The 18,873-nt window shown below is 38.5% G+C and overlaps 1 protein-coding gene across 1 annotated transcript in view; it reads right to left on the bottom strand.

The window, feature by feature from the left end:
* The window catches only part of RGS7BP (regulator of G protein signaling 7 binding protein), a 34,438-nt gene extending 33,511 nt beyond the window's left edge, over positions 1 to 927 (bottom strand). The window contains exon 1 of the mRNA XM_030258410.3: positions 234 to 927. Coding sequence (XP_030114270.1) covers positions 234 to 392 — 159 coding nt within the window. The 5' untranslated portion in view covers positions 393 to 927. The remainder of the gene's footprint in view (positions 1 to 233) is intronic.
* Between the last annotated feature and the right edge of the window lie 17,946 nt (positions 928 to 18,873).

Genomic DNA, 18,873 nt, shown 5'->3' with positions numbered 1-18,873 from the left:
GCGCCCGGCTCCGCTCCCTGTTCCGCAGGTCTCCTCGTACCTCCCGGCTCCCGCTTTGGAACCGCGGCGAGTTGGGGTGCAGGGCAGCACCCCGGCGGGGACTGCGGTTTTAAAAACAGTGCAATTGCACGTGATGGGAATAGCCAAGGTGGCGGGAGGAATGGCACAGTTGCCTGCGCCGGGAGAGCTCGGAAAAGGTAAAAAACTACGCCAAGCCCGCCCGAGGTACTTACCATCTTACAGTCATCCAGGGTTCTCTGGGTCTGATAGGCACTATCGGAGCCGCTGCCCCGGCGTTCGCTGTCGCGGCCATGTGGCGAGGTCCTGCTGCCCTGGAAGATGGAGGCGGCGGAGCGGGGGCGCTTCCTGCGCCCGCTCGGTGCAGCGCTCATGCACACGCATCCGCCGCGCGGAGCCGCCCGCGGGCGCGGGCAGCGCCTTCCCCCCCGCCGCCGCCGCCGCCGCCGCCCCGGGCACGGGCACGGGCCCGCGCCGCTCGTCGCCTCGGCCGGGCCGGAGCCGCGCCGCTCACGGCAGCGAGCTTGGCTGCTGTGGGCGATAGCCTGGCGGCTGCGGGAGGAAAGCCCGGAGAGCGCCCTGCAGCATCGCCTCCGCTACCGCGGGGAGAGGCGGAGAGGCTGGCGCCTGCCCTCCTTCAGCAGCATGTCAGTTCCCGCGGAACCGCCCCGCCGGTGGCATGCTCCGCCGTCCTCCTTCGCGCAGCCGACGGGCGGAGGGGGTGGAGCGCGACCGTGCCCGCTGGGGAAGAGCTCCCATGCAGCGCCCAGCGCTCCCGGCGGGAGCCCGGCCACACGGAGCGAAGCGGACTTGCCCGCCGCGAGCGGCGCGGAAGGTCTGGAGGGGCTGGCGCCGTCAGCAGCACCGCCCCCGCGGGGCGGGAGCGCAGCGCCGCTCCCGCCGCGCCCGCGCCCGCCCGCGCCGTGAGGGGCCGGGCCAGCGCCGCGCCGGGAGGGGCCCGGGAAGCCGCCGCCCCGCCGGGAGCCGCCCCGCCGTGCCCCGGGGTCGTAGGCTGCCGGCCGGCCCGCGTTCGCCGAAGTTGATACCGATCTTCAAGAGGCGTGCTTAGGCGTCGGTTTTCTTTTTAGAAAAAGATTTCGTTCGCTGCTCAATGTTTATCAAATTTAGTCTAATGTTAGAGATGTCCCAGCGAGGGACACGAGGATGGTTGAGGATCTTGAGGGGAAGCCTTACGTGAAGCAGCTGAGGTCACTGGTTTGCTCAGCCTGGAGAAGAAGACATTGAGGAGAGACCTCATTGTGGTCTTCAGCATCCTCGTGAGGGGAAGCAAAGGGGCATGTGCCAATCCCATCACTCTCACAGCCAGGACTTGAGGAAATGGCATGAAACTGAGTCAGGAATATCAGAAAATATATCACCCAAAGGGTGGTGAACACTGGAACAGGCTTGCTAGGGAGGTGTCACAGCACCAAACCTGACAGAGTTCAGGTAAGTGTTTGGGAAAACATTCTGTCGTGGTTTGACACGGAAAAAGAATTTTTCCAGAAGGAAGAGGTCAATTTGGACATTGACCAATTGAAGGTGGACACGCCTTTGAGAACACAGAGGGGTTAAACGCAGAATTCCCAGGAGAACTCGCTCTCTTGGGTTCTGGTCAGCGGTCAGTGCAGGACTCTCCCCTGCCCGGCCACGAGCTGGGTGGAGGAGGGGAGAAGCCATGTGGCCTTTGGAGGTAGGCCCAAGGGTGGAGGGACTGGAACCGGGCTGGCCCCCTGCAGATGGAAGGGTGGAGAAATCTGTGATGTCTCCGTTCCCCTCCAGAGTCTCTCTCTCTCTTAAGAGAGAAAACGAGATGGCAGTAGTTTTGCCAGCAGTTCACCGTAGGGAAGAAGAAGAGCGGGGGGGGGCGCAAGGTGCCCAGCCGGGCTGTGGGAGCTGGAGCCTGGGCAGCAAGCCATCTCTGGGAGTCGGGACTTTTAACCCTTCCTGAGAAATGAAAGCTTTGTGAAATTTTTCTCCTCCTTAGTTTGAAAAAGAGGAGAGACAGCCTGGGACCTGGGATGTTAAAAGGAAAAATTCTAGGTGGGAAGAGATAATAGAGTAGCTTTTAGCTAGACTTTTTCTTAGTAGCCACAGATCGAACTGATCTTCTCCTCCAAGAGAGACTATATTTTAAGAAGATGCCAGTGAGCCAAAGAGACCATGCTTCAGCTAGGAAAAGACAGAAGTAGAGCAAACAGAGAAAAATTAAAGAAGTTTGTAGTGGTGCCCCCTGTCTTCGCAGAGGAAGAAGAAAAAAAGATCTCTGTTCTTAGATCCTCGGCCCCAGAGAAAAATGGGGGGGACTGTTGGTCCCAAAAATGAAAAACTGAACTGTTGTTTTTTCCCCTCTTGGCAGGGCATCCTTAAAAAGAAAAATCCTAAAAGCAGTCTGTCCATCCATGCATTAGTGGTGAGAGCACTATGCATAAAAAAAAGAAAGTCACCACTAGCAAACTTTTTTCTCCAGGCGGTGCCATGTAATAACATAAAAGCACAGGATGTAGCAGCTGTGTTTCTTAGGGAGTCTGTGGCACAAAAGAGACTCCTCTCTCCCTACAAATAGACTAAGTGTTAATTATCTAGAGAGTAGAAACCTGATTGGGGTCCAGATTGTATCTCACTGTAATTTGTTAGAGTTAAGTAGTGGGGTAGTGGGAGGAGGAATGCTTTAGAAAGTTTTCATTTTGAATTGTGTGTGTTTCTTTTTTTTTTTTTTTTTTTTTTTTCCTCTTTTATAGTGGCATAGTAGTAGTAGTTTAATAAAGTTTTTTTCTTGTTATTAGGCTTAAGCCTGCTTTGCTCTGTTCTCAATCACATTTCACAGCATTCAGTTGAGAGATTACATTTTCATGAAAGGCACTAGCATCGTGCCAGTGTCAAACCATAACACATTCGCATTCACATGATGGAATTATTGAGGTGTCCTGCACCGGGCCAGGAGCGGATTCAGTGGTCCTGAGAGGTTCCTTTCAACTCAGCATATTCTTTGATACTATGACTTACTTTCTGTCTGTAAAAAAAAAAATCATATTTTGGGGCTCTAAAAAAAGTTTGGTGTTTGTGATACAACAAGATTGTATTTGTTAATTGTAGGAAAGATTAAATAATAATTGAGTGGAGAAACTCCTCTGTGCACTAGCAGCACAGTGCAGTTGCATTCACCAGGCTGATGCTCACAGTCCTCCCAGGCCGTGGGCACCAGCCCCTCCAATGCAGAGGGCTGTGGGGCTGTGCCCGTTCTGTGTCTGTAACTCCCTTCCCCCGGGGCTCTTGGGGACTGCACTGCCTCAGCACGAGCTATGGCCTGAGCCGGCTTCAGCTTCTGCTGGTCCTGTTCCTTTCTGTACCCAGTGAGCTATGGCTGTTTAGCCCCCTTCGGGTATAACTGTATCTATTCAGGCCACTGAATAAGAGCTTTTCTGTGTTTCGGTAATGTTCTTGAATGCAAAGCAACATCAAACACATCACACAGAGAAACCTCGTCTTGCCAGGGAGCTTGAATATGCCATCTGTGGCACTCTGGCAGCTTGAGGAACTCTTTTCAGGCTGTTCTGAACATTATTGTAACACAGACAATCTAATATCCACTTTAATCTGGATATGGCCTATGAATCTACTTTGAAACTCTTTAGACTTTTCCTGCTATTTTCACAAAAATGTTAGCTACTGGATATGTGGTTGTATGGATGCATTTGCAGCACTTGCAAGTGTTGTCATCACATTAGTTAAAACTAAAATGACCTTGCAATTCTAACTTTACCTTTGTAAACATACTACTAGATTTTCAGCATTCCATGCAGAAAAACTTGCAGTTTGCTAGTCCTATTTTAAGGACATCACTTTTTTTTTTCAAAGTTAATTTAATTCTTTTATAGGAAGTAAATGCATAAGATTATGCTTTGGGCCAGGACATGATACTGCTACAATATAGAGAAAAGACATTTCCTAATGATAAGAAACATATTTTTAATATTGGTAAAAAGCAAAATTAATACATCCTCTCCTCACATCTATATAGGTAAAGGGAAAAATCTATATTTGTAAAGGGAAATAAATATATCTATATTTGTACACATCTGTATTTGTAAAGGGAAATAAAATATAACACTATGCTATACCAGTGCTAGTATTTTATTTGTTGCTTTAAGGATCATTTTAGTCAAATGTTGTAGTCATTTTTCAGTCATTTCGAGTCTTATTAAGAGCTACTGCAATAGCAGTAATGAAATAATGCTAATACGAAACTCAACAAAAATAACAATAAATCTATCAAAGAGTGCAGCATGTTTGCTTTTATGTTACCTGTCTTGGCTGAAGCTCTGGTCCCTTGAAATCAGCACCAAAGTCCCACTGGCTTTTAAGAAAGATTATAATTTAGTTCCTGGTGATATATCTGCCCTATACAAAGCTGAATTTTGTCCATCAGCCAGCATCTGGCACAGTTTTGAAGTTCTAGTGACTTATTTCATTTTACATGGTGTTTTCAATATGTGCACATTTGGAAGTGGATATGGTGATTTTTTTTCTGTAATTTGTAAGACTCAGTGTTTTCATAATTGTTCTGGCTGACTTCTGAAATCATCATGGAATGTGGTGAATTTGATGGCATTTCATCAGTATTATCCAGGGTTATGTTGGAGAAACGTGAGTGACAGGTGCCTGGAGTGACAGGTATCAACTCAGTCTGGGATGCATAAGAAACAATGATTGTAGGCATCCCAGGAATGGGGATGGGGGAAACAGCTCCAAGCTAAGCCACCAAAGGCTGTTGCAGGGTGGGCAGTGGAAGCAACAAGACTTGAAAACAACAAAGTTTGAAAATACGTATCACCAGGAAACAAATTCACTCTCTTGAAAACAGATGTATGTATGTTGAAAACTTTCCTGAAGTGACATAATTCTTTCTTCTTGTCTGAGCTAGTGTTCCTGTCAATTTTTCCTTATTCTAGCTTCACCTCCTGATGTTTAATGGATTACAGGAAGCAGGGGCTTGTTACTACCTCCTATGGCATCCTCTCAAGGCCACAGGCAGGTGACCTTGAAATAAGTTCAGAAAGTACTTGGCCTGTTACAGTCAAATTCTTTGCAGCTCTATAACTCATAATGAACCAAAAGTCTATATGTGGGCTTTCCTCTGCCTAGCCAGAATACTAATTCCAAAAAATCAACTGAGATGAACTTTTTTTTTAACTTGTGCGTTTCTCTTGGTCCATTTTTTTGTAATCTTTGTCTGTCCATTTATTGCTCTGGTAGTTAGCTTTTAATGGTATTTCTCAAGGGTGTGTAGAATGTAATGGGCTAGATAAGTTATGAAAGAGAGACTAATTTTCCAAGAAATGTGAAGAGAAGCCCATGTAGGGAAAAAAAAGGGGAAGAGATATGTAAAATTTAGGAATTTAGGGGGAAAGGCCATTTCTCTAGATACAGAGGAAAGCAAGAAGCAGGAATTGAACAAAAAAAGAAAGTATTTTTGCATGATCTTCATAAGACAGAAAAATAAACTATAAGTTTAAAGTTATATTGAAAATGGAAACAAAAATATAGACTTTTCTATATTTCTATACAATATATATTTTAAAGAAATTGAAGTGACCATCTTTCCAAAGACAGATTTAAATAAAGATTTAAAACAGCGCACAGATTTATACCCTGAAAATGTGGGATGAGATCAGTATCTGGAGATAAGCACCTGATTTTTGCAGCCGGCTTCCTGTGTAGTAAAACTGTTTAACTATCATGAATAACAGTGTAATAATGCATTAATAACAATGTAATAATGCATTTGAAAATCACAATTTTAATGGCCATTCCTTTTTTATAAATCGTTTTATAAGACTGGGAAGTTACGGAAAGGAATGCCACAAGAGGGACTGTTCCATACTGATTCCATAGTCTTTCATGTATCCAAAGTGTTATGTATCCATACTGATTCCATAAAGTCTTTCATGTATCCTGACTTCAGAGGTCCTCCAGCATAGACAGCTCCCAGCACCCTTTCTCTTCAGCCTGTGCTCAGTGCAACGTTTACCAAGTCAAATTATTTTGTAGCAAAGATTACAAACATTAGTGTATATTCAGTATGTACCAGTTTAATAGCAAGATATATAAAAATATAATATTCAGTTTCTTTAGAAGTCAGTGGTTTTGACTGCAGGTGCATTTTGAATCTAAAACCAATTTACATAGATACCCTTCGAATCAAAGAAACATATTTGTGTTGAGAAATTTATAGTCAGTCAATTCCACAAACACAGGCAATCTATCAGTTAAACTTTTGAAGAAGACAGGAACACTTTCCTAAGTTCTGTAGTCTTAAAAGTCCCAATAATTTCTAAGTTCCTTTAGGAAGCTAATGTCTATGAAGTGTATTAGCAGTGGAGATGCTGAGGAAAATACTTACTTTGCTTGCTGTCAAATTAAAAAAAAAATGTAATCACTAGAGAGACTGTAGCTGTCAGCCCAGTACAGGCATATTACTCTTGGTTAGGAATGCATGAAACAACATGCTTAAGCTAGCAAAAATGTAAAAATGGCTAAGTATGCTTTACTTGCCTTCTCTGTGTTGCAAAAGATTGTTTGTAATATTTAAGTCATGCCTTGAGGATTCTAGAAATTATTATGTCTAAGATATTTGGCACTTAATAACTATTGCATTCTTTTAAACCTGAGAATGAAGGAAATCCTAAATCAGATAATCCAGGATATGTTCCCACCTTCTCTAGTTCTTTACCACATATATTTACAACATGAACTTACACAGAAATATCTGTGGGAATGCTCAGGAAGCTAGCCAACTATTTTTTTCAAATTTATCTGCATTTGCCCATCACAAGATAGGATTTAATGGCAAGGAGGTCTAAGAAAATGGTCCATAGAACCAGATACCTCTTGCTTTCATCTCTATATTTTTTTAAATACAGTATCGTTAATAACACAATGTCAAAGCCATCAGCACTTCTGTTATTAAGAGGGGAAAAAAAAGGCTTCTTTAAAAACCCAAACATTAGCACAGAAAATCTTCAACTGCAGAAATGAAGAATTATTTCTGAAATGAACAAGGTTAAGATGAGTTTCTCAGTATGAAAGTATGAAAGTGAATGATTTACTTTTAGCTCTAGTGTAGTCAACGCAGTAGAGAATGACTATAAATAGTGTAGACAATGCAATAAATTAATACAATTTTGCCTTACTATTACCTAGTTTTTTTATTGTCATAGAAAGTCTGACATAAAGCCACCCAAGAAATGGAAGATAACAGACACCACTGTTTAATCTTCCTGTTAAAGTCTGTAAAAAAACCGAGAAAGAATATCTTTAGTGTCATAAAACACAAAGCCCAAAATTATTAAAAGGTATGAGTAAGAACTAACAATTAAAAACTAAGTTTAATGATATTATTAAAATTCCTTAAGAGTCACAACTCTCATGACAATTTAATAAAAGACTGCGGAAGAAAATATTTTAATAAAGTCTTACAATGAATCTGTACATTATTAATTGACTGGTGAAGATTAAACTCAAAGTAAAAGATTACTGTTATTAAAGAAGAATAGAAAGAGCTATGAAAAAGAAAACACAATGGATTTGTGAGCTGTTAGAGAGAGGACTAAGAGAATAGAGCTTTAGGCAAATGGATGTTTAAGTAATTAAAGTCTTTAGATGTATCAGGGCTCTACTACTTATGAAATGCAATGTTTGGCATATAGTGGTCTAGAGAGTGCTTGATGGATGCAATAAGAGAAATATGTGAGGTTTCTGGTTTATATATTAAATGTATAAACTGCAGTAATTTATACGTTCAGGGAACACATACTTAATTCAAAAAAACAAGTACGGTCTTTCAAGAATCCGAGAGTATGAATACCAGACCCTAGTACTTTTCATCTTTCTTATGTCTACAACAAAAAAGCCTGGATCAATACAGAGGCCCTCTACTGCATCTTCAGAAACATTATAAAAAGTACTGTACTTTATAAAAATGGAGAGATAGCAAAATTTGCACTCATTGTCATGTCCATGGCTCTGCTGTAGTGTGACTAAAAATAAAAGGCCTATACAAAATCTCTGGTTTATTCAGTTTAAGAAATGGTTTTGCCACTGTCTGTCTGTACTGCCTCCTGGTCACGCAGTCCCAGAGCTAAGGAATGGAACAGCACACAGAATAAACTATGCCAACAAGAGGAATCTTGCTGGTAGGCTATGTGTTTACATTTTTAAAATAGTGTTTTTATAAACTTTTTACTGCTCTCTTTCAAGATTTTTAAAAGCAAAAGTCAAATAACAATTAAAAAAGGATGAATATATTCAGATAACAAAGGCAAGTCAAGGATAGTAAAACTTGCTACTGTATCTAATGCAAATATAGCACAAGAATTGTGCTGTTACAAGGAATAATGCAAATGTATGTGTGTCTCAGACCAAGTGACCTAATGAAACTTTGAACGCTTAATCAGACTGGACACTCAGGCTTAGTAATTTTAACAAATTTCTATTTGTGTTATTCAAAGATGAGAATACAACTCAAAATAAGTAAACTCATTGGAAGCAGCATTGCTCTGAAACTTTTTCTACTTGCCATCCAAATTTGGCCTTGTGAAACAGCCTTTATGGTCTAGTTTGTATCTCTACTCCTGTGCTCTCCCTGATAACTATTCACTAGCTACATGTTCAAGATCTTGTAACCCTACAAACATATTACATCAATTTCTGTTACTCTGTTCTGTTACCTGATTGGAAGAGGTTTTTGAATGATCATTACTTGACTTCAGAATTAATGTGTTATTGAAATGAACAGAAATGGATCACATCCTGTTAAGAACTATCATCTGGATTGTTACATTGCAAGTTAAATACCCATTTGAAAGATATATTTCAATAACCATATTTTCATAATTTCCTTAAATGAAAGCTTAGATCTCATGGGAAATGATATTGTTTCCATGTAAGTGTCACTACAGTACAGCACCATGACTTAATCTACTTTTGGTACATGGTAAGTACAGCATAGTTCATTTTTACATGAAAAAGCAGTTTGGATTCAATCAAATGCCCAGTGGTGATTCCAGGGAGGAAACCTGAGCTCTTACTCTGTCTTACAAGATTTTTGACCTTGTTGCTCTAAGGAACTGCCCTGAAATCAAGACATTCTTGATAGGAATACATATTGCCAAATGCGTTTTTTGTTCTTGTCCTTAATGAGTCATCAACCTTCTTTCATTAAGCTCATCAACCTGCAGAATTGACATTTTTAAATTAATGGGTAAAATTTTCAACAGGCAGAACAAAACTTGTAATTGTTCTTGATGAGCACTGTGTTTTTCTGAGAATCTGGCTGTGCATTGTGACAGACAAGGACAGTAATGAGGACCTTTTTTTCTTGTTTGCCTAACTTTTAAATATTACTATATTCTTTCAAAAATCTAGAAAATGTTTGAGGGACAATGGTGGTGTTACCTGGTGTTATTCCAATGACATTCACTTGAAGCAGGGAGAATTTTAAGGAAAACTAGAGCTGAATAAATTAGGGAATTTCAGAAAAATAGAACATGAAAATAAAATAAAATTTTAAAAAACCCAACCCCAGCCAACCAAACAAAACCCCCAAACCAATAACAACAAAAAACCCCACCCAATCCAAAACAAACAAACAACCCAAATCATACATATCATCCATGTGAAAGCAAATGAAAGATTCCCTCTAAGCCCCCTCTCCACATTATATTAGTATGGTGGAATGGTGGCTTCTCAGAAAATACTCTCCAGAATTTCCAGTTTTGTTGCATCATTATATGCACAATTCCCCAAACTTTACTCAGGAATATTGCTTTAATTTTATCCCTTTACCTAATAGAAAGGTTGGTAATCATTATTGTGGTGTGCTGATTTGCTGGTGTAGGCTTCTGGATTTACCTTGTTGGTTGGTTATTGAGGTGTGGAGAAATTCATAAGGAGAAAAGTGTCCTTCTGTTTGTGGTGGCAGGTGCAATGCTTGGAAACTGAGAAACATGTGGATGAAGGCTCTGCCTAGCAATCTCCTTCTCCTATAATTCTTCCTCCTCCTTTTTTCTTTGCAGGTGAAACACGAAGAACCCTTTCTAATAATTCTTTATTGAGCTTTGTATGATAATGATAAAGAATCAAAGTTAAACACAAGTATGAATTCAGAAGAGGTAGGGTTTAAGACCAATGTTTCTGACAATGTATTTCAAAGGAGAAAAAAGAAAAAAGCAAAGCATCTTAAGCTTTAATGAATCTTCCTTAGATTGTGAAAAGGACATAGCATGTGGGAGGACCTGAAGGGATTCATAAACATTTAGCACATGCTTTTCTTGAAATTTGTTTTTAAAATCCTGAATGAGCCGGTTGTGCTGCCAGCAAAAAGCTTAAGATTTCATAACGTATGACTATTTTCCTAAAAATATAGGACTGAATTACTGTGTAGAGGCAAAGAATTTAGTGTTTGGTTCCAATGTTACTTTATGGACTTGCATTTTCTATTTTTTTGGCTTTTTTTTTCAGTTCTTTTAAACTTGGTCCTGTTCTTTCTTTGCTCTATGTTCTTTACAGTTTATGTCATATATTTTTAATTGGCTCATTCTCATCTTCTGTTTTTTCTTGTAGTCTTGCATTATCCTTCTTTGAAATGTTTTGTACTTAATTTTTCTGGTTTTGTTTTTCACTCATTTCTCTTTGTTTTTTTTCTATGTGATCAAAGAAGAGTTTTGTATTTTGTTCTTTTAAATAACAAGTGAAACTATAGCTGTAAGGTTAGCATGTCACACCTCCAAATATGAGCAAAATTCAAAGCTTACCCTAGAGAGGCTAAAACTTATGATAAGAGAGGAAGATTTATTATACAAATGAACTTCAAAAATTATGTTAAAAATTCATATATAGACCCAGACTACACTGTATGACAGACTTATAGGGCCAGAACCCTAGTTCTGTGTTTGTCTACCACATGTAACCACAGAGGACTGGAGAAATCCAGTGAAATATATGTAGGATATATATAATATAGATTAATATTTGCCTATATATTTTTTCTTCGCCTTGTCTCTGGGAAGGGCTACAGTTGAGAGAGAAAAAAATAGTTCAAACAACAGCTCCATATGTAATCAGTGGGTTACTCTTAACATGGGGCTAGTGTGAGTGGAGCTCAGCAGATACCTGCTGAGAGTCCAGCTCTCAGTGTTCAGTGTTTTCTGTGTTCCCCAGATGGTGGTATTGGGAATATACTTATTAATTTAGATGGCACAAATGTGAAAGGACAGATGCTGGAACTCAGCTGAGAATTTATTGTGATCCTGACAAGCTGAAGATACAATCTTTTAAAAAGTTGTGAAATCATGTAAGGAAATGTGTAAGTTACTGCGCTTTGGTAGAAGTTATCCATCATGGTAGAGGTAAAGCCCTGCAGAAAAAGAGCAAATTCATATTTTGCCTGTAGCCTTTTTCTATTTTACCTTCCCTTTCTATTTACAGAACACCTGCTATTGACATTTGAAAGAGAATGTAGTATTCTAAATGTTGTTCATCTGTTTTGTTTGTAAATATTTTCAGTTATTTTGAGGAAATGCCAAATGAAATCTTTACCAAAACATCAGTCAAAAGGATGCTATAAGTATAGATAAACAGCATGAAGTGTATGACAAATACCTCTGGTGGGTCACTGTTGTTTTGTTGTTGTAACATTGTTGCATAATAATAACGTTGTTGTTTTTCTTGTAGACTTGCAATAGATATAAAAACTTTGATTTTTTTTTTTTTTTTTTTTTTTTTTTTTTTTTTGTGCAGGGCCAGGAGTTGGACTTGGTTGTCCTGGTGGACCCCATCCAACTCAGCATATTCTATGATTCTGTGAATACTGGGCCACAAAGCAGCTCCATATTCTTGGATGTAGAGTTTTATGAGATCTGCATCTTGACTTCACATCTGAGCATGAATGTAGGTGGTGGGAAGCTTAAGTACTCTCTGCTATATTCTGTATTATTCTAGTTGTGATTCACTATACTGTGTGAACATTGTAGTCCTGGGATTCTCCTGCTTTTTTAAAATGCAGTTTACATTTCTTTTTAGAGGGAATTTTTGAATTAGTTTACCTGTCTCTCTTGGAATGAGATTTATACTTTCTCCTAATACAACTTGACTTAATTCAGTAAACTTGGACCACAGAGGAATGTAGTCTATTTTTTATGTATTCGTTTCAGTCTAATTCTTAATGGAACATTACTCTAGTGGATCTATTAATTGATTACCCTTAAAAACCATAGAATCATAGAATATCTTTAGCTGGAAGGGACCCACAAGATCTCATAATGATTGGACTCATGATCGCTGAGTCCAATTCCTGACCCTACACAAGACAATCCCAAAAATCACACCTTGTGTGATCATGCCTGAGAGCCTTGTCCAAATGCATAAGTTCTGGAGCTTTGTGGATGTGACCACTTCCTTGAGATATTCCACTGCCTGAATATCCACATCCCTGGATGAAGAACTTTTTCCTGATATCTAACCTAAACCTCCCCTGACACAGCTTGATGACATTCCCTCAGGTCCTGTCACTGCTCACCAGAGATAAGAAATCAGTGTCTGCCCCTCCTCTTCCCCTCATGAGGAAGTTGCAGACAGCAGTGAGATCTCCCCTTAGTCTCCTCCAGGCTGAACAGACCAAGTGACCTCAGCCTCTCCTCATACAGCTTCCCCTCAAGGCCCTTCACTGCCCCTCCACGCCCTCACTGGACACTCTCCAGCACCGTCCTTCTTATCCTGCAGCACCCAGAACTGTCCCCAGCACTCGAGGTGAGGCTGCCCCAGAGCAGAGCAGAGCAGAGCAGAGCAGAGCAGAGCAGAGCAGGATAATCCCTCCCTTGCCCAGCTGGCGATGCTGTCCCTGATGCCCACAGGACAAGGGTGGCCCTCCTGGCTGCCAGGGCACTGCTGGCCCATGTTCAACTTGCCATGGACCAGAACCCCAAGGTCCTTTCCATGGCCCTGCTGTCCAGTCTCTCATTCCCCAGGCTGTCTGTACATCCAGGGCTGTCCCATTCCAGGTGCAAAACCTGGTCCATGTCCTTGGTAAACTTCATATAGCCCAGCCAACATCACATCATCAAATTTAGTCTTAAGCTCAACTATGAAAATGAGATTTAGAAATCCTGCAATTTATGCAGTTTAATTCTAAAATATTACTTTATTGGCATAATATAGCATTACAATAAAACTTTGAGATTGACTATGAAGTTGTCAGCAGTCCCTGATCTTAAACTTGCAGAAGTGTTTCTGTTGTTTACCACAGGTGAATTTGTTTTGAACATTTAACTGGGAGAATAGTTAAGAAAATTGTCCAGGAAATGCTAGTTGGTGAGGATGATTCCAAAAATTAATTTAAGCACCAAGCTACAATCTGTTAATTTGATGTATGTGACTATGAGCTGTTTTCATATATTCTCAAGTTCTTTCTAAATTCTTCAATCTTCTCTATAGGAGTCATTAGCGTAATTAGAATCCTTTTACCTTCCTTTTGAAGAGGAAGCATGAAACAAACATAAAAATGGGCGATTTTGACTTTTCAAAGCTCATAAGTAAAATTCCATGTACTCTTTGTAGGTCAGAATTGATTTCTGCATGAGAACAAATTCCCCTAGTTCATTCATCTTCCAAGTCATCTCTTGCCATCCAATCAATCTTCCTTCCTAAGTACAATGATGGATAAAACTTTATTTTTCCCCAAGAGTAATTGGGGAAATACCTTGGGTTTCTCATCCTACAACAGGTCTTCATCACTTCTACTGTCTACTATTACTACCTGCAAATCATGTATATGTGATACAATAAAGGAAATTCTAGACTGGAATTCCCCCTGCTTGGATAAACTTGAGTGATGTATTTTGTGGCTTTGCTGGTTTTGTTAAATTTCTCAAAAGCATAAGCATAAACTAGGTGGCTTCAGAAGTGTTGGCACTAATTAAGGGCAAAACTAATGATGCTTTGTATGTTTATTCAGATTTATGGGACTAAAGAGATAATAGATATTTTTCATGCTCTTGTTTTTCTGCTGAAACTTACAAAACTAATCTGTTTTTTTTAAAAAGATTTCTAGAATTAAGGAATGTTTACTGTAAATATGTGTCATAAGGATTTAGTTTGGAGTAGTTCTTCCAAAATATCTGAGTAAGAGCAAATCCAGAAGTCAGGGATTTGTAACACAAAAGGAAACATTAAAATATAGTACTATTAAAAGAAATCTCTGAAGAAATTAGGAATTTAAAATCAGCAAAAAAAAAAAAAAAGGAAATCTTAATGTTTTATCTATCAATATCCATACTGAAAATATCAGCATGTTAACACATTAACTAATCACATAAGCTAACTACTACAGGTTATTATTGAAGTACAATCATATATTGGTGCATAAAAGAACACACAGTCTTACAATAAATAATTTTAAAATTAGTTTATATAGTTCTAGTGTATCATGAGTCCTATAAATTAAGTATCTACTTTTCTGCACATTCTCCATGTTTTTTTTTGTTGTTTGTTTTTCTTGTTTTCTTTTTTGTTTGTCATTTTTAAATACCACATACAAGACAGAAATCAAGCACATGGTCTCTGTACAACAAATATTGCCAGAGTTAGGAATTATGCTAGGTTGAAGTACAGCAGTAATGTAATGAGACAAAAGTGTTGGCAAAATCCTAGGTCTGATCTTGAAAGACAGATTTGCACAATTAGTTCCATTAATCAATCAAATAAGAAGCAATTTGAGAATAAATTTCCCACATTTTTATATGCTTGAACTGAATCTGCAGGACAATTATAATTGCCAAACATGCTTAAAACCAAAGTGCTACCAAATTATTTAAGAAGTGAAATTATCAACAAATCTTCATATACAATATTTTTATGGTATTGCTACCTCTAATTGCCTCTTCTTTTTAGCTAATTACTCTCTTTATACCATTTTTTGATGGAATTATGATTGAGATATGGCTTCTCCATGTTCCCAGGTGTGCAAAATTCTACAAAATCAATCAGCATGTTTTTAAATAAAAAGTCATTAACTCAAGATGCTTACCTAATTTTCTAAGGCTTTTTACTGCACATAAATATGTGTATACATCTTTGTGGTATTGACTCCAACATCACTGTAAAGTGAATGGCTTTTTAATACATATTCAGGATAACCTCAAACCACAACTGACTCGGTATCTTTCAGCAACATAATGTATTATTTAGCTAAATATTTATGGAAGAAAAATCTTACTAGAAATGTCATAATTATCTGTTTCAATTTTGTACATACCCTTTGTTTAAACCGAGCATAACCTGCCAAAGATTTTACAATGTATGTTCTCTTTGCTATCTTCGCTATTTTAGATCCCCTGCTAGGAATTGCAAATCCAGTGAAGAAAACTATTGGAAATTTTTTTAAAGGTGTTTACAGATATTGAGCTCTTGATGGAAAGTCTGTAGACTGATCATACAGTCTGTTTGACCTCTGTATAATAAAATTAGGTTTTTTATATACTTAAAATATTTCACACAGTTTAATTTAGTCATGATAATGGTATCAGAAAACTTGTGTTACACTTTTGCAAAGGATGATTATTACTTCCCTATAATAAACATTTCTAACATTATTACTAAATAATAGAAATATAAAAATGTAGACACCTTTCAGTTGGTAGTTTCTTAACACAGATATTAGTTACAGACTGCTGGCAAAAAGGGTTACAGCTACCGCTTCAAATAACCTTATAATATTGAATATTTGGTGCAAATATGATCATTAATCTTATTTTAAGAGCAATGTCTTTTTGCTGTGAGTCTGACTCTTATACTATTGTTCTGAATGGTTCATTAATTTGATTTATTATTTTTTCCTATCCAGTATTTGTGGATAGGACAACTTCTTAGCTTCCAGATTTCATCAGGTAGCAGGAATAGGATTTGTGTTCATGTGCAAACAGGACTTAGAACTGTAGGAGACTCAGGGACTACATTTGAAGGAGAGAAACATCTTACAATTTGTTATTAAGAAATATTTGGCTAATATAAGTTTTGATATGTTTGTTATTATTATTTATGCTTGTGAAGCAAGTAAAATATGATTAAGTGCTAATTCATGACAATAAATTGGATTATAATTTGATGCTTTCATTTTTTTTCCATCAGTTTTAAAATTTGTTGATTTCGTGATACTCCTATCTGCGCTTTTATTTTGATAAATATTCATGCTGCAGAAGATTAAAAAACATAATGTTGTTTTTAAAACTCTTCTACTTGCCTTCTAGTAAAGTTCACACATGCAAGTACTATTTTTGCATATTCAAATCAAGTACAGCTATTTGTAGTCACAGTCTCTCTATCTTATTTGCAGGAAAAATGTACATGTTCAATCTGGAGGTTATTTAAGAAGGTAGCTCCAAGCAATTTAAAAAAAATACACTAAATCAAAATTGAATGCTTTTATTACTGAGGCTTTTAGAACCTTACAATTTAAAGTAATTTTGAAATAGACATTTAAATGTGTACTTTTACACAACTTTCATATATGAGAGTGTGACTATTTATTTCTCTAAGAGACTTGGCTTTTATGGTCATCTTTTAATCATGCAGTGTATTGGGAATTTTAATAAACAAATAAAGCTATGTAATAGAGAAAACAGAAAATATTTGGGCACCAGTCTATGGGAGCTTCACACACTTTCAGAGTGTAGCTGAGAAAAGGCAGAAAATATCTGACAGATTTTGAATACTCGACTCTCTAAGTCCACAGAGCAGCTACATTATGAATATGGTAATAATTCCTCAGATAAAAATCCGCTTTACAGGCTTTCCACAGCTGATGATTTGGGGTAAGCACTCCTGCATGCATGTAGAGATGTGTTCTGAAGAGCTATGGAAATGGACTCTTAAGGAGGTTAAACTCTGTTTTGAAATACTAGTCCCCTTGCAGGGATGTGAATTAGACATACAGAGGCTTTGGATTTAGCACAGAAGGCTTTCAAGGAACAAAACCTTTCTGAAAAATTTGCCTCTTTACCTTCATAAAGAATCTGTGGCATAAATTTTTTGCAGGATATAAGTCTGCTGATACATCCTAGAATTGTCACCATCCATCTCCATTTCTTTGATAGTCTCTCAAAAACTTGTAATAAAAATCCATAAATATCTTCAGGGAGCAAAGATTTACTGCTCTATCTGCTCCAGACACCAATGGCAGAAATTTTATTGTACCGTGTTTTCCATGGGTACAAAAGTTGGAAATAATTTAAAATAATTTCAATGCCAAAAAAGGTTAAATACATTCTTCTTATTTTCATACCAATAAACTATGCCTTTGTCAAGGCAAACTCCCAAGCTTGACATGCAAAAGAAAAAGCTAAAATTCGGAATTTACATACAGGCAGTTTAAGGCAATGAATGAAATCCTTTCAATTGTCTGTAAGTCACATATGTCATAAGATTAGTCAAAGACAGGGATAAGGGCAGTAGAACAGAACAGCATTTTATTCTGATAAGGACAGTAGAACAACAACACAGCTATGGAGAAATAGATAAAGGATGTAACTCAGGCAAACATAACCCATGCAAAATGCAAGCAGGATGCCAGCTCAGCTCTGCGAGGCTGACAAAGCACAAGTTTTACAAAAACAATTATATTATGCTTACTCAGAAGCGGGGGTTGACAGTGAGCCACCTGGAAAGGACACCAGACATGGGAGAGAGGGCCCAAAGAACCACAGAGGGACTCTGATAAGGGGTGTGACTATATGAACAAAGTGATACAGACACATCAAATAAGCAGGGATGGCTGATGAATTTGTAATCAATGTGCATGGTAAACACTCTTCACCTGATGCTTGGCACACTCAGTTAGAGGAAGGATCTGCCGAGTCACTGGGCTGCAGTAAAGAATGCCTGCTTTCTCGTACTCAAAACTATGTTAGAAAGTTTATATCTGGCTGATTTCAGTGTCAATAGAAAAACTTTTCAAGAGATGAGGCATTATTCCTTGTCATCTACATTTTTAAACTTAAATGAACAGTTTATATATTATGTTCTAATACTGGCCACCTTGTATCTTGATCAATTTTCCCTGTACTCAAAAGAGTGTGTATAAAGTGCTGTGTCTCACCTTGCAAATCTGCAATGATGCCTCTTATTTAGGATATTGTTTTGCTTCCTAGAAAGGAAATGCAAAACATGGTGCATAGTTTTAAAACGTGCTGTACACTGTACAGAGAGACAGAAATCACTTAATAGTAGAAGCCATAGCAAGTATGTTTTAATCTCTTCCAGAAGAGGATGGGGAAGTCTATAGTTTACCTGACATTCTGTGATAAGTACATGTTACATACACATGTTTGATCCAAAGAAGGGTGTGAAAAGCAAAGACGGCTGAAACCATTTTCACAGGTTTAAATTATGTAAGCCAAGTGAATGGTCACATGCTCCTATGAACGGTGCTTGAAAACACCAAAAAGTCTGTCTCAAAGCATTCATATAAGCTGAAATATTTGTAATTTTGTAATTTTGGTCAAGTAATTTTTAACGTATATCTGTAAATGTTTCAAAACTTCTTTTGGCAGTAGATGGCTTTATTTTTAGAAAGGATGATGGAAATCAGGTCAAAGCCACAAAAGAAACCTGGAAACACTATTAGAATTTTGTAATTGAGAGCTCTAGATAATGGAATAATGAATTAATTGCCAATTAAAGTAGATGTCTCAAGGTTCAGAAGGAAACTGAAGCTCCTCATTTTCCCTCTAAACCTTTTCTTTTGCTGTCTTCCCTTAGGTTCATTGGCTGTGCCTCTTTATCTGTGTGCTGCTGTGTGAATGC

Source organism: Taeniopygia guttata, chromosome Z (assembly GCF_048771995.1).
Source record: "Taeniopygia guttata chromosome Z, bTaeGut7.mat, whole genome shotgun sequence".
Classification (NCBI taxonomy): domain Eukaryota; kingdom Metazoa; phylum Chordata; class Aves; order Passeriformes; family Estrildidae; genus Taeniopygia; species Taeniopygia guttata.
This window is presented reverse-complemented; position numbering and strand designations above follow the sequence as displayed.